At 38.5% G+C, this 24,799-nt stretch overlaps 1 protein-coding gene across 16 annotated transcripts in view; it reads left to right on the forward strand.

Moving 5' to 3' along the window:
* Positions 1-2,276: 2,276 nt before the first annotated feature.
* BEND2 (BEN domain containing 2) overlaps positions 2,277-24,799 on the forward strand; it is a 56,151-nt gene continuing 33,628 nt past the window's right edge. For all 16 annotated transcript variants that reach the window (XM_081564670.1, XM_081564671.1, XM_081564674.1 and 13 more), the window contains exons 1-4: positions 2,277-2,386; positions 6,439-6,624; positions 16,124-16,266; positions 19,667-19,741. In XM_081564670.1, the coding sequence (XP_081420796.1) occupies positions 2,371-2,386; positions 6,439-6,624; positions 16,124-16,266; positions 19,667-19,741 (420 nt within the window). In that variant the 5' untranslated portion in view covers positions 2,277-2,370. The remainder of the gene's footprint in view (positions 2,387-6,438; positions 6,625-16,123; positions 16,267-19,666; positions 19,742-24,799) is intronic.

Raw genomic sequence — 24,799 nt, forward strand, 5'->3', positions numbered from 1 at the left:
ACACCTCCTACTGAAAGAAACTTAAACTGTGCTATTGGCAAAGGGAAAAATTAAGGGACCATATCCATTTTCACAGAGAAGACAAAAGGGTGAATGTGAAGTTGAAAGGGAGCACCAGTGTCAAAAGTTCAGAAAAAATAAAAATAAGTAAAACCAATGAATCACTGAGGCAGTAATTAGTGAAAGTTTATTTTCCACACACCAAAAGGACCTTTTGCAGACCAGAAGCACTGAAACTAAAACATGGAATGAGACACAGAGGTATATTGTTATAAAGCAGCTTATATAGTGTGGAGGCAGTGATTGTCTTCAATTCATTATATTAGAATTTTCTTAAATGAGAGAATTGGTTAGTGGTCTGCTGCTGCTACTGCTAAGTCGCTTCAGTAGAGTCCAACTCTGTGCGACCCCACAGACGGCAGCCCACCAGGCTCCCCTGTCCCTGGGATTTTCCAGGCAAGAACACTGGAGTGGGTTGCCATTGCCTTCTCTGTGGTTAGTGGTCACCTCGTATCAATTTTGGGGAATAATTTGTTTCACCTATGATTTTCAGAAGCATAAGCAAGAAGTGAGCCAGGCAAAGTTAGCCTCACTTGCTTTGCAAAATAAACTAAATTAAGCTTTGCTTGTATGACTAAATTGGTTTTGTATGCTCAGGGAATTTTCAATTTTCTGGTCTCCGTTTGTGTTTGATTTTAACACCAGCATACTGCATCCTTTCTATCACTCAGCTTCCCTGTACACCCTCTTACACATAATTACACTCTTCTACTCCCGGGAAGCAACTCTACATTTCTACCGAAGGAGATAGATCCTTCTTTCTTACAAGTGAAGAAACTCTTACCCTTCCCCCCAAATGACAAGATGTACAATGCCAAGAGTCACTGTATAACTGCCCTGGTGAAATGAAACCAAAATTCCAGGCACTGTGCTGGGTGCTCTGTATTTTATAATATTTGATTCTTAGAACCTTGGGAGGGAAGTGCCATTTAAATATAAAGAAGACGTGGTGCTTTTCTTCTGGAACTTAGAAGGAGAGAAGAATGTCCAGAGATTTCTGTTATCAGGCAAAGTGACAAGTGCTAAAAAGAGGTGACAGAAACCCACTGTGGAATCCTAGAGAAGAAGCTACTAGTTCCTTACCAGGGGGCTGTAGAAAAGGGTCTTGGTGCAGGTATTATTAGGACAAATGTCCTTCTGGAACAGGCTTCAAGGGATGTGAGAAAGTTCCAGAAGCAATTGAGCAGGATAGAATAACAGGGGATGGGAACATCTGCTATGGGACTGGGAGGCGTGGGCCTGGGCGTTGGGTAGGGGGGCAATACCTTTGTTCAAATCATAACTCTGCCACGAGCTTTGGGGCTTTGAGCATGTTAATGAAACTCTTTAAGCCTCAGTTTTCTCATTTTTACTATGCAACAGTAATACCAACTTCTTAGTGACTGGCATGTGGTGAAAGAAAGAAAGAAAGTGAAGTCACTCAGTCGTGTCTGACTCTTTGTGACCCCATGGACTGTAGCCTACCAGGCTCCTCCGTCCATGAGATTTTCCAGGCAAGAATACTGGAGTGTGTTGCCATTCAGCACTCGGTAAATCGTAGCTGTTATTACTTAGTGGAGGAATGGTGCATGCACATGGCTGTTGGAAAATAGCAAGTAAGGAGCAGTCCAGCTAAAGGGAAGGGTGGCACAGATGTGTGCTGTGTGCTAAGTCGCATCAGTCGTGTCCGATTCTTTGCGACCCTATGGACTGTAGCCTGCCAGGCTCCTCTGTCCATGGAGATTCTCCAGGCAAGTATACTGGAGTAGATAGCCATGCTCTCCTCCAGGGGATCTTCTCGACCCAGGGATCTAACCCCTATCTCTTATGTCCCCTAAATCGGCAGGCGGGTTCTTTACCCCTAGTGCCACCTGGAAAGCCCCCAGCACAGATTTAGTGGGCCTTATTAAGGGCACATTTTGAAAGTTGGATTATTCCCAGATTTGTACCCAAAGCTGGTGTTGAATATGAGTACAAAACCCGGAAAACTTTAGAAAAAGTCTGAACTCAAATCTCTTACATTCTACAAGGTTTCTATGGTGGAATTACCCTGGTGGCTACCAGTTTACTTTTTTTTTTTCATATGTGTCGAAAAAGTACACTTAGGTATAAAGGGAGGGAGGCAAACCGCCACACTTGGCGTCCTGCCTGATCGCCCCCTCCCCTGCGGGGGAGCCAGGCACTACTGCGCAGCCGTAGAAGCGTGGGTGGTTTGCGCGGTTTCGCTTCCGCGCCTCAGTCCGCGGCAGTTATTCGGCGAGGGCGGTCGTGTTCCGGCAGCAGCGCAGACGCCCAGCCTGAGGCGCTCAGAGCTGGGCATCCCGCCTCACAATGTCCGAGGAGGAGGGTAAGACGCCCCCAAAGCTGACCCCCACTAGCTTTTTCCTCTCTTTACCTGGTTCGGGGAAAGGTTCTGATAACGGCTTGAACCCAGTCCATTTAGAGTGTTGCGCGAGCAACCACGGAACTGACTGGATATTGGCCAGGGCACGACGGTTATGGCCTCTCGGCTTCAGTCCCGTATTGGTCAGGCACGCCCGGGGCCTAGGGTGTTTGAGAGGCTGTAGCTGGTCCTGGGGCTTTTGGGGTCCCAGGGTTCATGGTGCCCCAGGGGTTAGAGGTAACCCAAAGCTTGTGGGTTTCCAGGGTTGAGGGGTTCTGGGGCTTTTGGGGGTTCTGGGGCTTTGGGGGGTTCTTGGGTTCGTGGAATCCCTGAGATATAAGGTGATTTGGGGCTTCTGGAGTCCCGGGATTCATGGTCTCCCAGGGCTTGAGGTAATCTGGGGCTTGTGGGTCCTGGAGTTCATGGCGTCCCTGAGGCTTGAGGCTATCAGGACATAATGGAGTCCTAGGTTCATGGCGTCCCGGGGCGTGACGTGATCCGGTTCATGGCGTCCCGGGGCATAACGTGATCCGGTTCATGGCGTCCCGGGGCATGCAGGGGGGTGCAGGTTTTCTGGTGTCCTAGGGGCTCAAGGTGGCTGCAGAGTTCATGGCGTTCTGGGGGGCTGGAGGGGATCCTGAGGCTTTCAGGTCTCTGGCGTTTATGGCGTCCTTGGGACTTGAGGTGATCCCAGAGGACGCTGATTCTCACGGCGCCAGCACGTGGTGAGAGCCAGCCTCGTTTTCGACATGAGGGCGGCAGTTCTTTCCAGGACCTCTAGTGGCGGTAGAACAGGTGCCAGAGGGTGGGCCACCTAGGTTGTTCCCCGCGCCCTCTAGAGAGCGGTGTGCCAGACTGGCGCGCAAGCAGTTCTGTGCAGCCGCAGTTTTTTTTCTGAACTTTATTTTAAAGCTTCCAGTGCTCGCGCCACCAGCAGCTGCAGAGTGTGGCGCATTGCACGTTGCACAGGAAAGTGATTTGGCTTAGCGGCTGGGGCACTCCTGGGAGGAGAGGATTTGCTTTGCTGGCGCAGCGAGTTCTGCACTTGGCAACCTCAAATTGTAGCAGCGCTTTGAGGGGTGGGATGTCTGTCCCCCGCCCCGCCTCTCCAGGGGTGCCAGAACATTATAGGCTTTTGAGATTTGGCCACTGATTTTTTAAGTACTTCGTGCTGACTTGCTGGAACAAGTTGATCCTTTATTCTTTCTTTTTCTCTGTCAGAGGGGGTTGGGGTCCAAGAAGGACCAAGACTTTCAGCCATTATGTAGACTTTTAAAAAATATTGCAACATTATTATTTCGTTTTAGATTTGCATTTCACTGAGGTAACATTGGTTCCTAACATATGTTTCATGTGTGCCTTATATTTCTACTTCTGTATACCCTACAGCATACTCAGCACCAAAATGTTATGTGGAATTTTGAGTTTATAGAATTGACAAGCTAGCGAGTTGATTGATTATAACATCTTTTGAGATTGGAGCATTGATTTTGAGGCTGTGTTTGAGCAAAGACAGATTGGGCAGCCTCTGTGTTTTATGGTAAATATGCAAATTAGGAGAAAGAAAATAAAGATATGTGTATGGAGAAATCCCGACACAGAGTGCATTCTTTGCTTCAAGAGGGCAGATGCAGGAGTCAGAGAACACTGCAAAATGTGAGGACCCCTGTAGCAGGGGAACCCTTCTGTGCGAGCTCCAGGACCAACCTGCCAGCTATATGGGCTGAGCATGGTTCGGTAGAAGAGACTAATTTAGTAAGTTGAGGATAGCTTCCCTCCCTCCTCTACCCAGTTTTCTCCGAATTAAGACTGCTCCCAGGTTTTATAACAGGAGGTTGTCAACTGGTTTAATGTTTACAAGTAGAGATTTTACAAGCATCTTTTGTATGCATTGTTTTATAAAGCAGGGAATGGGGTCAGTTCAGTTTCAAGCCTGCCTGTAGCGAATGCAGGGCGACGGACACAGTATTATCATCCTTTGGGATCAGGCGGACTTTGTAGTGTCTAAAGTTTGATTGAGAGAGTAGAAGGACTGCTTTGTAGAGTCCTGACAGAAGATTTAGAAAGTGATTGTTTTGATGCACGTTTTTGCTAAAAAAAAAAAAAAAGAAAGAAAGGAGTGATCTGGCCATTGTTATCTGTCCTGTTGTGTATATCTGTAGTTGTGTATATTCTGTGTATATTCTTTGCAGTAGGCTTCCCTGGTGGCTAAGACAGTAAAGAATCTGCCTGCAATGCAGAAGACATGGGTTCAATCCCTGGGTTGGGAAGAGCCCCTGGAGAAGGGAATGGCAACCCCTTCCAGTATTCTTGCCTGGAGAATTTCATGGACTGAGGAGTCTGGCAAGCTCCAGTCCATGGGATCACAAAGAATTGGGCATGACTGAGTGACTAACACTTTCAGTTTTCATTTTTTGCAGTAGTTGTCATGTGAAAGGCAGGTTTCAGCTCTCATCATTGTGAACTATATGTTACTTGATAAATTATGGCAACTTAGTTCCTTGTACCTTGGGAGCATAATCTTCAAACAACTTCTAAATGTTATAGTGTCTTAAAAATTGCCTGTGAAGGCTATGCATATACCTAAAGAAATTAATTGGAATTTTGCAAATTAACTGAGAAACTGTAGTGGAATTGTCAATTGCTTTACTCATACTAGTTTGAAAGATCTGTTGATGTACAAAAGCTTATCTTAAAAATAAAATTTCAATTACCTTTGCTTTTGTTATTTTCTTTTGATTTTGAAGCCTAAACTTTATTGTAGAGAATCTTAACAAATACAAAGAAATCTAATGAAGATAATTTTGCCACCCAGAGATAGTGACATAGAGATAACCATTGGGATGTTTCCTTCTGCTCTCAAAGTTAAGATTATGCTGTATTTTTCTGCTTTGAATCTTTTTGCTCCTTTAAGATTATTTCACAAGCATTTCTAAATATTAATAAATGTTGAGAATGTTCTGCTCATTGGCAATATACCATTCTATCATATGGAACTACCATAATTTATTTAACCAGTTTCCTTTTGTTTGGATACCAGGTAGTTTCTAAAGTTTTGTTTTATTTCTGTGAGGACTATTAAGTAGATAGAGTTCACTGCAACTCTCCAAAGCCAATGCCAAAGTTTTATGGATGACAAAACAGAGGCAAAAGAGTAGATGTATCTGGCCCAGAGTTCATACCTCTGGATAGCTAAAGAGCCTGAATTGTAACCTACACCACGTGACTCCTAATTTAGTACCATTTTCACACCACCTTACACTGGCTCATTACTTTATTCTAGTACTTTGATCTATTTGAAATAAATATATATACAGAATCCATAGTATGCAAGGTAAATGTGACCTACAAGTTAATACTTCAAGCTTAAACATGTTCTTTTTTCAGACCAACTTTAGGAAATAAGAAAGCTCATTTATATACTTTACATTTTGCATATTGTGCTATCTTTTGTATTCATTAAAATACGAAGTTTGCCAAGTTTATATTTCACATGTAGTTTACTTGTAGTCATCTATTTCACATTTTGTGAGAGTCAATTTATATTTAATTTGTTTGATAATAACATTACTTTTGTATGTTATTTCTCCATTATTTAGTATCCTAAAGATTAATATTAATTTTTTAGAGAACAAGTTTGGAAATTCATGGTCACCCCAGAGTGTGGTTGTATAATCTCAGTTGTATCATTTAAAAGTTAAAAGCATAACACTGAACACAGCACATGGGCCAGGTGGTCTAATTTCTTAAAGGAAAAGAAATTTATTACTCTATAGAATTGAAGGTCCTAGAAATAATACTATTTGTGTTTATGTATACATATATCTCTCTAAGCTTTATACTAAGCATTTGATTTCTTAGCTAACTTGGTGATGACTGGAGATATGAAATATTTAATATAATTTTTTCAGCTAAAATGTTTTTTAAACACTCCATAACTTTATAAGGTGGTTTTCGCTAGAAACTTTTTATTTACTGTGGCATCTAATCTACATATTCTCTTTGCTTCTTCTTAGATTGTATAATTTTATCTGTTGGAGAAGACAGTGATGATGATGATGATGATGATATTGAAGTTGTGATAATAGGCTCTGATACAGATATTACTGAGGACTCATTTTCTGACGATGAAGTGGTGGTTCTACTAACAGATTCTGAAGATGACGGTGATGTCCCTGAGGAAGTGCCTGAATTTTCATATGGTAATTTTGTTAAATTTCCTCTTGTGCAAAATTTTGATCCCCGGTCCCAATTTCCAGTAAATTGCTTAAACATTCCTCTAACTCTTACCTTAATTCTTTATTATCAGAAGGCCAAGTTTTGTGGTAATAGCACAGTGTTTACTTGTGCTTGCATTTTCCATTTATTTAAGCTCTGTCATGTCTCCTTTTCTGTTTTTGTTTTATGGGGAGTGGGGAGGTAGCCTGGGAAAGCACTGGGGAGAGTATATTTTGTCTCTGAAAAATTATTTATACCTGGCAACTAAAATTATAACTGTTTGGTGACAAAGCTAAAACTGAACTTTTGGGAGAAACAGCTTGGGTCAAGAGTCCATGGAATAGATGACATGATTTTCTATATTGAAGATCTCAAAAAATCACCAAAAAAACTCCTAAGCAATTATATAATTAATAAATAGCAGTTATAGCAAGATTCTGAGGATACAAGGTTAATATCAATACCTTCCCTGTATACAAGCAATAAACATTTGGAACTTGAAATTCAAAACACAGCACTTTATTTACATTAGCACCCAAGAAAAAGCCCATGGAAAGTAGAATCCTGCAACCAGAACTCTAGCTACTTGTCCTTCTAGTGGTTGCTTCTCAGCCACAATCACAAGGAAATGGGAGACCCATTGCCTCCTCACTTATACACAGAGCCGGGAGACATTAACCCCTTGGGAACATCCCTTCATTAAATATGTGACAGTATGCTCTTCGCTGTTTGCGTAGAGAATTGGGTTTACTACTCTTTAAAACACTGAAATATTGCTGCTTTGATTGGAGGTCAGGAAACTTTTTCTGTAAAGGGCCAGATAGTAAATATTTTAAGATTTGCAGTTTTAAGGCCTCTTGCAACTACTCAGCTCTGCTGTTGGAACATGAAAAGAACATTATATTAGTAGACGAGTATATGGCTGTGTTTCAGTAAAACTTTATAGATGCTGAAATTTGGATTTCCTATAATTTTTCCATTTCATGAAATATTCTTCTTTTGTTTGTGATTTTTAAAATTTAACACTTAAAAATGTGAAAAATAAACCCCAATTAAAACCGTTTGTAGCTCCTGGGCTACATAAAAACAGGCAGCAGGGTGGGTTTGGTCTGCAGGCTGTAGTTTGCCAACCCTGGTCTAAATGATGCCAGAAGTCATCACTTTTTATTGGTTCTGGTTTTAAAACTATATACAAGACCAACAGGATGCTTTCTTAGTGTATTATAAACATTGACAACAGCCCTCCTTAGTGTGGAAAGAAATAGAGGAGAATTTTCAGTTGTGGATACCCTTTTACCTGTCATTTCTGCTTCTAAGAATTTATCCCACAGAACTACTTGCAGAAGTGCAAGACTGTTCAGCAGTATTCTTTGCCAGAGGGAAAACTTTAGAAGTAACTTGAATATACATGAGTTAGGAACTGGTTAAATAGATTATGCATGGCCTATTTGCATGATAGGAAACTGAGAAGCTGTTAAAGTGATTGCAGTATACCTAGAGGTTTTTGTTTGGAAAAACCAATACATGTTTAGTAGAAAAAGGAGGTTGCAAAGCAGTACTTATAGTTGGATCCCTTTTATTTTATCTAACTGAAAGAAAAATTTAGGAGATTTCAGAGAAGGTGGCTAGATAGTTTTCTTATTGTGGTAAAATATATATATTTATAATTTTAATCATTTGTAAGTGTTCAGGGTAGCATAAGACAGCCTAATTGTTGTTGTTCAGTCACCAAGTTGTGTCCAACTCTCCATGACCCCATGGACTGCAGCACGCTAGACTTCCCTGTCCCTCACCATCTCCTGGAGTTTGCCCAAGTTCAGGTCCATTGAATTGGCGATGCCATTCAACCATCTCATCCTCTGTCTCCTTCTTCTCCTTCTGCCCTCAATCTTTCCCAGCATCAGAGTCTTTTCCAGTGAATCAGCTGTTCACATCAGGTGGCCAAAGAATTGGAGCTTCAGCTTCAGCATCAGTCCCTCCGAAGAGTATTCAGGGTTGATTTCCTTTAAGATTGACTGGTTTGATCTGCTTGCTTTCCATGGGACTCTCAAGAGTCTTCTCCAGCACCGTAGTTTGAAAGCGTCAGTTCTTATGGTGCTCTGCCTTCTTTATTGTTCAGCTGTCACATCTGTACATGACTACTAGAAAGACCATAGGCTTGACTGTATGGACCTTTGTTGGGAAAGTGATGTCTTTGCTTTTTAACACACTGTCTAGGTTTGTCATAGCTTTCCTGCCAAGAAGCAATAGTCCTCTAATTTCATGGCTTCAGTCACCATCCTCAGTGATTTTAGAGCCCCAAAAGAGGAAATCTGTCAGTGCTTCCACCTTTTCCCTTTGCCATGAAGTGATAGGACCACGTGCCATGATCTTAGTTTTTTTAATATGTAGTTTTAAGGTGGCTTTTTCACCCTCCTCCTTCACCCTCATCAAGAGGATCTTTAGTTCCTCTTTGCATTCTGCCATTAGAGTGGTATCATCTGCATTACCGGAGAAGGCAATGGCAACCCACTCCAGTACTCTTGCCTGGGCAATCCCATGGACAGAGGAGCCTGGTGGGCTGCGGTCCATGGGGTCGCTGAGAGTTGGACACGACTGAGCGTCTTCACTTTCACATTTCACTTTCATGCATTGGAGAAGGAAATGGCAACCCACTCCAGTGTTCTTGCCTGGAGAATCCCAGGGACGGGGGAGCCTGGTGGGCTGCCGTCTATGGGGTTACACAGAGTCGGACACAACTGAAGCAACTTAGCAGCAGCAGCAGCATCTGCATTACTGAGGTTGTTGATATTTTTCCTGGCAATCTTGATTCCAGCTTGTAACTCATCCAGCCCAGCATATCACATGATGTGCTCTGCATATAAGTTAAATAAACAGGGCGATAGTTAACAGCCTTGTTGTACTCCTTTATTAATCCTGAACCAGTCAGTTGTTCCTTGTAGAGTTCTAGCTGTTGCTTCTTGACATGTATACAAGTTTCCCAGGAGACAGGTAAGATGGTCTGGTATTCCCATCTCTTTAAGAGTTTTCCACAGTTTGTTATGATCCACACAGTCAAAGGCTTCAGTGTAGTTAGTGAAGCAGAAGTAGGTGTTTTTCTGGAATTCCCTTGCTTTCTCTATGATCCAGTGAATATTGGCAATTTGATCTCTGGTTCCTTTGCCTTTTCTAAACCCAGCTTGAACATCTGGAAGTTCTCAGTTCACGTAATGCTGAATCCTAGCTTGCAGGATTTTGAGCATACCCTTACTTGCATGGGAAATGAGTGCAATTGTCCATTGGTTTGAACATTCTTTAGTACTGCCCTTCTTGGGAATTGGGATGAGGATTGACCTTTTCCAGTCCTGTGGCCACTGCTCTGGTTTTCCCAAATTTGCTGACATATTGAGTGCACCACTTTAATAGCATCATCTTTTAGGATTTTAAATAGATCAGCTGGAATTCCATCATCTGTACTAGCTATATTAGAAGCAGTGCTTCCTAAAGCCCACTTGACTTCACACTCCAGAAAGTCTGGGTCTGAGTGAGAGACTATACCATCGTGGTTATCTGAGTTATTAAGATCTTTTTTGTATACTTCCTCTGTGTATTCTTTCCATCTCTTCTTGATCTCTTCTGCTTTTATTAGATCTTTACGTTTCCACCATTTCTGTTCTTTATTGTGCCCTTCTTTGGATAAAATGTTCATTTGATATTTCCAGTTTTCTTGAAGAGTTCTCTAGTCTTACCCTTTCTGTTATTTTCCTCCATTTCTTTGCATTGTTCACTGAAGAAGTCTTTTCATCTCTCCTTGCTATCCTCTGGAACTCTGCATTTAGTTAGGTGTACCTTTCCCTTTCTCGTTTGCTTCTGTTCTTTTCTCAACTCTTTGTAAAGCCTCCTCAGACAACCGCTTTGCCTTTGTGCATTTCGTTTTCTTTGGGATGGTTTTGTTGACTGCCTCCTGTAACAGTATTACAGACCTCTGTCCATAGTTCTTCAGGCACTCTGTTTACTAGATCTAATCCCTTGAATCCATTCCTCACCTGCACTGTGTGTTCATAGGGAATTTGATTTAAGTCGTACCTGACTGGCCTAGTGGTTTTTCCCGCTTTCTTTAGTTTAAGCCTGAATTTTGCTGTGAGGAGCTAATGATCTGAGCCACAGTCAGCTCCATGTCTAATTTTTGCTGGCTGTATAGAGCTTTTACTTCTTTGGCTACAAAGAATGTAATCAATCTGATTTCAGTTTTGACCATCTGATGATGTCCATGTGTAAAGTTGTCTCTTGTGCTATTGAAAAGGGGTGTTTGCTATGACCTGTGCTTTCTCTTGGCAGAATTCTGTTAGCCTTTGCTTTGCTTCATTTTGTACTCCAAGGCCAAACTTGCCTGTTACTCCAGGTATCTCTTGACTTCCTACTTCCTATCCCCTGTGATGAATAGGACATCTTTTTTTTGGTGTTAGTTCTAGGAGGTCTTCTAGCTCTTCATAGAACTCATCAACTTCAGCTTCTTTAGCATCAGTGGTAGAGGCATAGTCTTAGATTACTATGATGTTGAATGGTTTGCCTTGGAAAAGAACTGAGATCATTCTGTCATTTTTAAGGTTGCACCCAAGTACTGCATTTTGGACTCTTTTGTTGATTTATGAGGGCTACTCCATTTCTTCTAAGGGATTCTTACCCACAGTAGTAGATATAATGGTCATCTGAATTAAATTCACCCATTCCTGTCCATTTTAGTTCACTGATTCCTAAAATGTTGGTGTTCACTCTTGCCATCTCCTGTTTGACCGCTTTTAATTTACCTTGATTCATGGATCTAACATTCCAGGTTCCTATGCAATACTGTTCTTTACAGCATCGGATTTTACTTTCCTCATGAATCACATCCACAGCTTAGTGTCAACTCCCCTTTGGCCCAGCCGCTTCATTCTTTTTGGTGGTATTAGTAGTTGTCCTCCGCTCTTCCCCAGTAGCATACTGGACACCTTCCGACCTGGGGGGCTCCTCTTTCAGTGTCATATCTTTTTGCCTTTTTACATAGTTCATGGGGTTCTCACGGCTAGTGTACTGGAGTGGTTTGTCATTTTCGCTTCCAGACAGCCTAATAGCTCTGGTTAAGATTTTTAGTATAATGTTGATAGTGGTGAAAGTGGGCATCCTTGTCTTGCTCCGGATCACAGGGGAAAAGCTTTCAAGTCACTCACTACTGAATGTGATGTTAGCTGTAGGTTTTCATAAATACCCTTTATCTAGTTGTGGAATTTCCCCTCTGTTCCTGGTTTTCTGAGAATTTTTGTAAGAAATGGTGTTGGATTTTGTCTGATGTCTTTTTGGCATCAATTGATATGATCGTGTTTTTTTCCCCTCTTTATTCTATTAATGTGATGTGTTACATTGATTGGTTTTCTTATGTTAAACCAACCTTGCATTCCTAGGATAAATCCCTCTTGGTCATGGTGAATAATTCTTTTAATATGCTATTGGATTAGACTTGCTAATATTTTGATGAGGATTTTGACATCTGTATTCATGAGGGATATTGGCCTGTTTTTCTTTTCTTATAAGGTCTTTATCTGACTTTGGTATCAGGGTAATTCTTAAATTTTTTGGAAGAGTTTGAGAAGGATTGGTGGGTTAATTCCTCCTTAAATGTTTGGTAGAATCCAGCAGTGAGGTCTTCTGGTCCAGACCTTTTCTTTACTGGGAGGTTTGTGGTGATTGATTCAATCTTTTTACTTGTTATAGATCTGTTGAGATTTTTTTTTCTTGGGGCAGTTTAGATAATTTTTTAAATTACAAGGACAGATTATTTTCTCACATACCAGCATCAAACAATTTAGAAGATATATAGGGAAAAAACCCCAACAGATAATGGCTACAAATAAATATTTAAAATTGTAAGGAATAAAAAAATAGCAGAACCTATATGAAAGGAAAGCACATACTTTACTGAGGGTCATGAGAAAAGGCTTGAGTAAGTGGAGAGACACAAATTTTTCCTGGTTGAGAAAAAAATACCCTAATGTACCTTTAAAAAAACCTTGGGAAAATCTATTTAATGGACAGGTGGTAATTTACCATATCAAGCACACAAAAAATTTAAAAGTACAATTATTGAAATATTATGGTACTAGTTTTGAAGTAGGGAGCCAGATTTAATGCAATAGGAAGATCATAAACAGAATAAAGAATTTAGAGTTAATAGACTACAGTATATTAATATGAATAACATATTACATAGCAAATCATGCTGGTATGAGTGGTTAACTATTAGAAATGGGGAAGCCCAGTTGATTTTGCCTCACATCACTCTTAAATAATTTCAAGATGAATTAAAGAGCTGAGTATGCAGTAAATGGAAGTATGGAAGACTAAATGAAAGCATAGTTGAATGTTTTTTTCTAATCCTAGTGGAAGATTGAATATAGAAGCAGTTCAAGAAAACACAAAAATATTAATGAATTTGATAAAGTTAGGGACAAATAACCCCTCCCTATCTCACAAACATCAGACCTCAAAAATCATATCAATACCTGGGAAAAGTATTTCCTGAAAATATACATTTTCCAGAGTTACTATCCTTAAAATAGCAAGACATCATGGAAATCAAACAGGAAACATTGAAACTCTAATAGGGCAATGAGCAGAGGACATGGACATGAAAAATAACAAGTTGCAGGACAAGACATCTTAATAGATAGAAAACATCTGAAAAATATTCAACTGCATTAGTAACAAGAGAAATGCAAATTAAAATAGGATACAAAAATGAGATAAACTTTCATCTATCAGATTAGCAATTTTTACATGATTTGTTTTAGTGTTAATGGAGAAAAATAATTGCACTACAGTTTTTATGAATGTAAATTAAATTAGTGTAACCTTTTTGGACATTTTGGCAGCACCTATCAAGAGCCCCTGAAAGATTCATAGCCTTTGACCTAGGGATTCTTCTATATATCCATTATAAGAAACTATTCAGAGATATACATAACTATTTACATTTGAATGTGTACACATCATTATAGCAAAATAGTGAGGAATTGGAAGCCATATTAATGTCCTGCAACAGAAAACAGATAACATAACCTGTGGACATACACATAATGGAATATTATACAGGCATTTAAAATATTTTAAAAATTATAAATGGCATACAAAATTGCTCAGTGTACAGTGTGGGTCAAACTACTATATAAAATAAAGAGAGAGTAAAAGAAAAGGAATTATATTTCAGGGTTATGATATTTATTAGTGATGGATTACTTAATTTAGATTCTGAATTTTTTATAAAGAGCTTAATTTTAGGTTGACTTTTTATAGAAATCTATCACATGCAAATATGCACAAATCATAAATACACAGCTTAAAATTTCAAATTAATTCACACATATAGCCAACACCCACACCAAAACATAGATGGTTATGAGCTCCCCAGAATCAGCTCTCACCTCCCTTCCAGTCAGTACTCTCTTGCAAGGTAGTGCTATCCTGATATCTCTCACCATCCATTATTTTTGTCTGTCTTTAGATTGAGCTTTAGATCATTCAAATCATACAGTATCCTTTTAGGTTCTTGGACCCAATTCTACTGAGTGTGTTGGGGCTTCCCACACAACATCAAGCAATTCTTGGACACCAGTGGGGTGTCTGAGAATTCAACTCAGTTCTAACACTGCCTAATGTAGATAGTGTCAGATTCCACAGGTTGAGATATCAGTCTTACAAGACTGCCTCCCCTGCCCATACCCCAGTCACAAGTCCAGGCTGTTACCCGTGCTTCTGATCGACTTGCTACAAATCAGAGGTTCCCACAAACTGCTCAGGTTCGATTAGTTTGCTAGTGAGACTCACAGAATTCAGAGAAAGATTTTAATTACTAGAATAACGGTTTATTATAAAAGGATATAACTCAGGAACAGGCAAATGAAAGAGATGCACAGAGCAAGGTATGGGGAAAGGGCACAGAGCTTTCAAGCCCTCTCCTAGCTCCACTCTCCTCAATATCCATGTGTTCACTAACCTGAAAGCTCTCTGAACTCGCTTTGAGTTTTTATGGAGGCTTCATTACATATTCATGATTGATTAAACCATTGGCCATTGATGACTGATTCAACCTCCAGCCCCTCTCCCCTCCTGGAGGTCAGGGGAATGGGACTGGAAGTACCCATCCACTAGTCACATGGTTGGTTCCTCTGGTGACCAGCCTCTATCCTTAGGTGATCCAGAGACATTCCAAAAGTAACCTCAATAATATAACAAAAGATATCTGATCACTCATCACTTAAAACATTTTAAGGATTTTAGGAACTCAGTGGTAGAAACCAAGATAGAGACCAAATATATATTTCTTATTATAAATTCGTGATATCACAACTATATTCTCTTTTGTGTCTAGCTTTTATTCAACACTATGGTTGTGAGGTTCATTCTCACAGTGTATAGCAGTAGTTGGTTTATTCCCATTGCTGTGTAGTTCTTTCTTTGTATGAGAACACTACAGTTTAATTACTCATAGCTTGTATTAGTCAGAAAAAAGCAACTAGTTTAAAAAATAAAAAGTGAGGTTTTTTTTTTTAGAAGTGAGGTTATAGCTCAAATTGGAGGTATTTCATAATTGAATTTTCCCCACAATATTAGTCAGCATTTATCTAACTTGAGATTCTTTATCCCCTTTGATTTCTTGCTTGTGAACCTTTGTTCATGACTAGTATCTCTACTGTAGAATGAAAAGGAAATAGGAAAAGAGATGAAACTCGAATCCCATCATTCTGCCTCTTACTACTCTGGCTCAGGATGGATAAAGGGTATTAACTCTCTCATGAATGACCCTCCCAGAAAGACATGCTATAATAGCATTGCACTCAATGTCTTTTTCTGGTTACAGAGATAAATGACTCAACTGTAAACAAACCTTCATAATTCTAGAAGAGATTTTGGCTTATTTTTCACGTGCAGTTATTTAGGTTCAATATAAAATTTAACTATGGAAGCAGTCATAATTTTAGCACTGAGATGATCTTAGATGTAATTTCACCCAGTTTTCACCTGTCAGGGGAGGAGCTGATGTCTTAGCGGTCTGCCCAGGCCACACCATGGTGGAGGCCCAAGCTCGAAGAGACTCCTGACTTAAATTTGGAGGCCTGCAGCCTCCCTGAATGAAAAGCCTCTGAGCTCCTTGACCAGAGCAGTTAGGACTCATGCTCTGTTCATTTGTTTTCAGCACTTACGCTGTAGCCTTTAGATTGTAAAGCATTTGCTTCACAATTTGGAACTGTGTTTGTTCTGGGTTCTTATTCCTACTTGTGGGCAGTAAAGCCCTTCAATTTTTAAAAGTTTATCCTAAATCACTAATAGAAGAATTCTCATTTTGTTGCTCTCTAAAATTCAGCCAGAACTCCAATCAACCTGAGTTGGCATTCTGAAAACATATCATCCATATTAAGTTTATTAAAGCAGTAAGTGTGTTAAGTAACTTTTTTTGCATTTGCTTTTCAGACATAGAAGATCTTGCAGCATTAAATAACCAAGTAGTTTCATGTCTGGCAAGTTTAAAAAGACGTAACCCTGACTCAGAGGAAGTGGAGTCTATGCCGTTGTACAAAAGAGGGCGACCATCTATTCCAGAAGACAATTGCATGGTTTGTACAGTAAAGTGAAAATTTTTCTTTTTTTCATTCAGCTTTATAAACAGATTGAGTTTAATTTCATACAGTGAAATGCACAGATCTTAAGTATAACTTAAGATCTTAAGTTCAGTGAGTTTCAACAAATATGTATACCCCCCTCTATCAAGGTAAAGAATATTTACATTAGCCCAGAAAGTTCCCTCATGACTGTTCCCAGTAAGTCTCCATCCCCTTGAACGTTGAAATACCATTCTGATGGTTTTTTCTATCATAGATTAGTTTTGCCTGTTCTAGAACTTTATAATAACTAGAATCACACAATGTGCATTCTTTCATGCCATGGTCTCTTTTCCTTAGAGTAATGTTTTGAAATTCATCTGGTTGTAGCAATATTTCATTCCCATTTGTTACTGAGTAATATTCCATTGTATGAATATCTATGATTTGTTTATTGATTCTCCTTTTGATGGACATTAGGATTGTTTCCAGTTTTTGGTTATTACGAGTAAAGTGGCTATGAACATTATTATGGGAGTCTCTTTGTCAACATAGGTTTACATTTAATTTGGGTAAATCCTCAGGAGTGGAGATACTGGGTCACAGGGTAGATTAAAGTTTATAAGAAACTGACAAACGGTTTTTTGAAGTGGTTGTGGTATTTTACATTTTCATCACATTGTGCTATGCTTCTAGATCTCTGAAGTTGAATAAAATAGATTATTAAACTGTTTATAATTAAGCTTAACAGAAAATACAGTAATTTACTTACATAAGGATGAGGATAGTAATACCACCTAATTAGTGTAGGCAGTTCTTTTAACTTCTGTCAACCCCAATGTTTTAATCTTTGGGGGATAGTGTTATTTGCCTTCCAAAAGCCATGGTTTTTGACGTACTTACATGGAAGTACTTTGAAAAGCATAAAGCATTGTAGAAGGGTAAGATGACAATATTGTTTTTATAATTACTAATCTATAATTCCATAAAATTTTTACTGCCTAATAAATTTGTAATGTGGGGCTAATTCAGATAATTTTAAAAACAAAGACACTGATAATTACTTGGTATATTTCTATTAAAATTATCCTTATAGTCCATAATTTATCCTTAGAATAAAGAGTTATTATAATTAAATCAAATGACTATTTGCTGTCTGTTTACTTATTTATACTGTTTTATTCCAAAAAGGGATTTTAAGGTGTCTTAGAGTAATTTTATTAAGAAAAACAGGTGCTTAAGTGCTTCCTGCATTGTCCACAGAGTGTCACTGTTAGATTATTTGAAAGTTAAAAGTCATGTAACATTTAGTTCTTTGTGGTTAGAAATATTTGCTTTTAAAGCAGTTCTGGTGCCATAGTACTAGAAGACTAGTCTTTCCATCCTGGAGTACATAAGGGGTTAAGCTTAATGGAAAATGTTGTCTTAAGTATAGTTGACCTAATTAGAAAACAGTTCTGCAAATATCTTTCCATGTTATTGTAATGCTTGCAATGGGCAGAGGTCCTTTAGTCCTTTGATGCTTAGTGTAAGCGAAATTGAAGTCTTAAAGATTTTCTTTCAATTCTTCTTTTATATTTCCTTTTGGTTTATTAATAAATCCTATGTAGGAACATGAACACCTGATTGTGAAGAAGGTGGAAGTGTCATTAATGAATGTACATCAGACTGAATATTTTTGTAGTATTAATTGATAATTGCCAAATATATTCACATTTACTGTCATAAAGAAAATGATTAAAATTCTTTTCAGCTTTCATCTACTGTGGAGTTACTCTGAACTTGTGAGCCCAAGGAAATATTTCTCTTACATGAGTACTTTACCATTTTATTTTCCTCTTTTCCTTATCTAATAGAAATTCATAGCAGTTTTGTACCCTGCTTCAGTAACTTTTCTAATTTTTGAAATAGTTTTAGATTTATGGAAGAGTTATGAATATATTACAGAGAGTTCTTGTCTTTCACAAAATTTTCCTTAATGTTAACTGACCTGCGTAACTTAAAGTTATGGTAATTGTTTAACCACAGTACAGTTTTCAAAACCAGGATATTAATATTGGTACCTTACAATTAGCTAAACTGTATCCTTGTTTGAATTTCACCATCCCTTCTCCTCCAGTCCTTTTTCTGTTCCAATCCAGTATTCCTCATTGAATTTAGTTGTGTCTTGCAGTTTGTGACAACTCCTTAGTTTTTCCTTGTCTTTTGTGACCTTGACAGTTTTGATGAATGTACTAATCATTTATTTTGTAAAATGTGTCTCTTGATTTTTGTATGTCTGATATTTTCTTTTGAATAGATTGAAATTATGCAATTTGGCAAGAACACCACATACACCATGTTGTCTCCTCATGAATCATATCAGGAGTTTGAGATGTCCATGTGTCTTTTTACTGGTGATGTTAACACCAATCATCTGGTGGTCTTCTGGATTTTCTCACTGTAAAATTACTATTTTCCCTTTGTAATTAATAAATATTTTGGGAAAGAGTGTACTTTGTGCTAATATCCTGTCCTCAGCTATTTGCTCTGTGTTGAGTTAGCTCATGGATTTTACCATGGATTTTATCTGCAACATTTACTACTGTGGTGTTTGCCTATTGGTGACTTTCTGTTTCCCGTAGTTCTTTGTATTTATTAAGTGGAATTAATTTGTAAGGAATAACTATCCTTTCTCCCCCATTTATTTATTCAGTTATATATTTTATATCAGTATGGACTGGTGGGCATTTATTGTATTATATACATTATAATCCAATACTGCCACTATTTTATCATTCAAATTTTACAGCTTTGATGATATATTGAGAGCTCCTTCTGGTTGGCTCCTGTCACCTTTTGACATGCTCCCACTTCTTTTTTGAGCAATTCCATATTTTCTGACATTACAAGGTGTTCTAGCCTCATATATACTTTCCCTGTCCCAGCTCTAGAATTCATCTCTCTTTCAATTCACCTCTGATTCCTATTATTGGAGAGTGGTATTTAGAAACCAAGCTCTGGATGCTAGGTGTGTTCATTGCTACTCTTGTGTCATTGATCTTAGTCCCACTTAGTGGACAGAGCTAGGAAATAAGTGTATCTACTAATCCAGCATACACATACATTTATGACTATGTCTGTTTGTATGTATATTATAAACTGTTCATATGAATATTCAGGAGCTTTTCTTAAACTTAGCTTCTTATATAATAACTTCCTTCTTTTAGCCCTCTTTTTAATTGGCTCTTATCTTTTTCATTCTCATTATTGTGGGGTTTGGTTTTACTTCATCTATGCTTTATATTGTAGATTTCTGAAATCCTTTTGAGGTAAAAAAGAAAACAATTAAGATAGAGAAGTATATATTTTTAGTGCTTTATTTGGTTGCTAGAGATATCAGGTATTGACTTACTTATTTTTCTGATATTAACAGGAGAACAATGCACCTGAAGATTTATTTTGTGGAAATCGTCGTAACCAACTTACTGAACTCCAACGCTATTGTGAGGTATCAAAGTTGTGTCTTAAATGTAGTTTTCCAAAATATTGATTATAATTTTCTTTACGTCATTTAATGTCATTGTACTCATTTTAATAATATTTTATTTATTTATTTGGCTGCTCTGGGTCTTAGTTGCAGCATACAGGTTCTTCCATCTTCATTGGGGCTTGCAAGATCTTTTAGTTGCAGCATGGGTGTCATTGTACTATTAGTAGAAATTTTGCTATGCCAAGTTCTCTATGATTATTCATTCCATTGTGATGCTTTAAAAAAAATATCTACTTAGAACAACATTCCTAAGTGAAAAACTTGAAATAAAAATATGGTTTTTGTTTTCTAAAAAATATAGCCTGTAACTGGTCAAATGTAGTTAAGGGTCTTTCATCTAGACTGTTCAATACTGAATTTCTCCAATATTCTCTTTTAAGGAAATTGGCTGATTTGGATGAAATTTATTATGCCTAAATGTGTGTTAAAATATCTCAGTTGAAGCAAAATGGCAGCCCACCACTATTTTTTAATGAGTATATCTTATATAATTTTGAGGGGATTTTGTAAAAATTGACATATTGGTGGAGACTGATAGAAGTATGTAACTATCAAGGATTTTGTGAGCTGCATACCCTAGCAATAATGAACATTTGTAAAAAATAAATGTTTCTTAACATATAAAGTTTCTTGGATACAATGAACTAACATACTTTGAAAAGTAAGAAGTATTTATGAGAGTCTTTATCATTATCACTATTGAGAACAGAAGTGGAACACTTAAAGGGGACTTGGGGCATCTTCTGGGGGAGGATGTACAGAGAGCGGGAACGTAGGGGCCAAGTAGGGAGTTCTGATTTTGAGCAGTGCTAGCCCAGCCTGCTTTACATCAGCATCCACGAGGTTGATGAATGAGGTTGATACGGCTCTGCCAGGACCTTCTGAACGATTGTGCAAGATGTGGTGGGAGGGAGCATCTCCCATAAGACAGGCCCAGGTTTCAGAGTCACAGCCCTGCAGTGGGCCCTGGGGGATCCTCTCCTTTTCTCCTCCGGTGCCGGCTCCCTCCTGTCTTCAGCGCCTTCCCTTCCCAGTCTAGGCCACACGGGGCAGCACTTCCATCTGTTCTTTTTTATCCTTCCCAGCATCCCCTTTAGTAAAACCCCAGCCCTGTCCAGCCAGGCTGGGAAGCAGAGGGGAGGACCTCTGCTGGGGACCGGTGACCCTCAGACAACCCCAATCCTTCTCTCTTATTTCATGGAGAAAATGGGGACGTGTGGAGCAGAAATCCCCTCCAAGTCCCGATTCTTCTCCTCACAGCCCACAAACCTGCCTAGTTCCATCTCTGTTGACCTCCTTCCTGACCGCTGGAGTGGGAAAAGGGTTCCCCCTGTAAGACTAACACTAACACCTCCTCTGGTTTCTGCATCTGACCCTCTTTCCCTGTGTTCAGACACCTCCGTTCATCCATCACCCCCTTCTCTCCCGCATCTTCAGCCTCTGTCTCTGTCACACTCAGCATATTCATTCTCCCACTGTTATTTTTTAAAATCACTTCTTTTGGCCTCCTATCCCTCTCTAGCTGTCATCTTCTCTCTCTGCTTACCTTTGTAACCCAGTTCTGTAAATGTCATTTATGTTACAGAGAAGGCAATGGCACCCCACTCCAGTACTCTTGCCTGGAGAATCCCATGGACGAAGGAGCCTGGTGGGCTGCAGTCCATGGGGTCGCGAAGAGTCAGACATGACTGAGCGACTTCACTTTCACTTTTCACTTTCATGCATTGGAGAAGGAAATGGCAACCCACTCCAGTGTTCTTGCCTGGAGAATCCCAGGGATGGCAGAGCCTGGTAGGCTGCCGTCTATGGGGTTGCACAGAGTTGGACACGACTTAGCAGCAGCAGCAGCAGCAGCATTTATGTTATCTAAGCACCTGACTTCCTGTTTTTAGCTCTCTTTTAATCATAAAAGTAAAACATATGCACGTAGTTCAAAGAAAAGTTAAAGAATAGAGAATGGCTTAAATGAAACATGGAAGTCTTTTCTTCTCCACCTTTGGCCCTATACCTTGGAGGTAACCACTTTTAACAGTCTATTTTAAATTCTTCTTGTAGTTTCTACCATTATACAAATAATACACCCTGTTTCTTTTTGTGTTAACTGTTAACTTATCACTTTGAAAAATTAGGAATTTAGCTCTTTCATCTTCCCCACTCTGAAATTAGTTATACTGATATTTATAGTTTATTGCTTTCTGTTAGTTTTTGCTATTAAACTTCTATTACCTGTTCTGTCAGCTTTAGACAGCAGTCTTTTAACTGTAATCACACCCCATTGTATAAGAACTAGACATTTGCATTCCATACACTATCCTCCATTTATTTTCTTTCTATTTCTCACATTCCTAACACTGACAAATATATAAATTCTGCTCTGTAAACTATTAATAAGCCTTCCATGTTTTAGATACAAATTATTTATAGAAATAGAAATTAATCAGTACATACAGTGCTAGGATTTTATAAACATTTTTTTCTATAGAACCAAATGGTAGCTTTGGCCTCATAGGGAAACATATATCTTTATTTTTAACTGAAGCATAATTGACATACAACATGATACTAATTTCAGGTGTACAGTGTAATGATTAAACATTTTTATACATTGCAAAATGATTACCACAATAAGTCCAGTTATCATCTGTCACCATACAGAGTTACAAATTTTTTTTCTTATGGTGACAACTTTTAAGATTTACTTTCTTATGTTACTTTCAAATTTGCAATACAAGGTTATTGGCTGGAGTTGCCATGCTGTACATTACATCTCCATGACTTATTTTATAACTGGAAGTTTGTATCCCTTAATCCACTATACCCATTTTGCCCACCCTGCAACAGCACTCCCTTCTGGCAGCCACCAACTGTTTTCTGTATCTATGAGTTTTGTTTATTAGGTTCTGCATGTAAGTGAAATCATGGTGTTTGTCTTTCTTTGACTTATTTCACTTAGCAATCCATGTTGTCACAAATGACAAGGTTTCATTCTTTTTTATGCATGAGTGCTTTTCCACTGTATGTATATATACCACATCTTCTTTATTCATTTGTTCATTGATAGACAGTTAGGATGTTTCTATATCTTGACTGTTGTAAATAGTGCTTCAGTGAACGTAGAGGTGCATTTATCTTTTCAAATTAGTTTTTCATTTTCTTTGGACAAATACCTAGAAGTGGAATTGCTGGATCATATGGTATTTCTATTTTAAGTTTTCTGAGTAAACTCCATATCGTTTTCTGTAGTGGCTGTGCCAATTTACATTCCCACCAAAAGCACTGGAGGGTTGTCTTTTCTCCACATCCTTGCCAACACTTGTTATTTCTTGTCCTTTTGATAATAGCCATTCTGACAGCTATGAGATGATGCCACGTTGTGGTTTTGATTTGTGTTTTCCTGATGAGCAATGTTGAGCATCATTTTTATGTGCCTATTGGGCATCTGTATGTCTTCTTTGGAAAAATGTCTGTTCAAGTCCTCTGCCCATTTTTTAATCAGTTTGTTTGTTTTTTGTTGAGTTGTATGAGTTCTTTGCATGTTTTAGTTATTAACCTCTTATCAGATACATGATTTGCAAATATCTTCTCCCCTTCAACAGGTTGCCTTTTTATTTTGTTGATGGTTTCCTTCACTGTGCAGAGTTTTTTTTTTTTAGTTTGATGTCGTTCCGTTCGTTTATTTTTGCTTTTGTTGCTGTTGCCTTTGGAATCAGATCCAAGAAAACTTTGCTAAGACTGATGTCAAGGTGCTTTCTGCTTATGTTTTCTTATAGAAGTTTTATGGTTTCTGGTCTTACATTCAAGTCTTTAATCCATTTTGAATTAGTTAAGAAATATAATCTTATAAGTTGCTAAGTTGCTAATTCTCTACTAGTCAGGGTCCTAAGCGTTAAGGTTAATGGATTCTCTCCTGTCTTCCAATGGCACTCAAGATCATGTCGTATTCTAGTTGGATTTTATTTGAACAGTGACTTTTTATTTGTCTAAACATTTTCTTATATAGAAGATTATTTCTTTTGGAGTTTCTCCTGACTACTTTTGTTGAAAGGAGAAATATGCCTTTTTATTTCTTTGCTAGGATTTTTGAGCTTCAGAGTCATTTCCATGTTGAATGGAAGCTGCTTTCTTAACATAATTTTTTCCCCACAAATCCTTCCTGTTATAATTTGCACCAATTACTCTAGAGGCACAACTGTCATCTCAGTACTTCTTTTGACTGCCTGCTGTTTCTTGGATCCCATGGCTTCTTCATCTTGGATTCCCCTCTTGCTTTCTTTATAATTTTCTCTGAGTAACTACTTTTTAAACTTTTTTTTTTCACAGAAAGTTGCATAGGAGTTGAATTTCCAGTCTTCGTATATCTGAAATTTTCTTTGTGTCCCTTTATGTCTCTTATGCCCCATATTTGTCCCACATGCTGAGTATGCAATTCTAGATTCAAAATTACTTTCCCATAGAAATTCTATTCTAGTATCCAGTGCTCTTGAGAAGTCTGTTAGTATTATGATTTTTTATAGGTGAATTTTTTTCTCTGGCTTTAGAAACTTTTAGAATCTTTATTTTTTTCCCATGTATCCATGGACCCTTTCAATTTGAAGATTTGTGCCATTCTTTAGCTCTGATAGAATCTTTCTTCATTTCCTCCTTTCCGTATACTGTATTCCCTCTGGAGTAACTTTTATTTTATTAAAAAATTAATTAATTTGACCGCATCAGTCTTAGTTGTAGCATGTGGGCCTAGTTGTCACATCGTGTGTGGGATCTTAGTTCCCTGACTAGGGGTTGAATCCATGTCCCCTGCATCAGAAGGTGGATTCTTAACCACTGGACCACCAGCGAAGTCCCTGGAGTGACTTTTAATTGGATGTGACAACTCTTACATCATCCATGTTGCTTAATATTCATCTCATTTTCTGTCTCTGACCTGTGTACAGCATTCTGAGAGATATTTTTGTCTTTGTCTTCCTGATGTTGTGTTTGTATTTTTGGGGCACAATCAATTATATTTGTAATTGTCAG

Source organism: Giraffa tippelskirchi, chromosome X (assembly GCF_054371585.1).
Source record: "Giraffa tippelskirchi isolate mGirTip1 chromosome X, T2T-mGirTip1v1.2.pri, whole genome shotgun sequence".
NCBI classification, from domain to species: domain Eukaryota; kingdom Metazoa; phylum Chordata; class Mammalia; order Artiodactyla; family Giraffidae; genus Giraffa; species Giraffa tippelskirchi.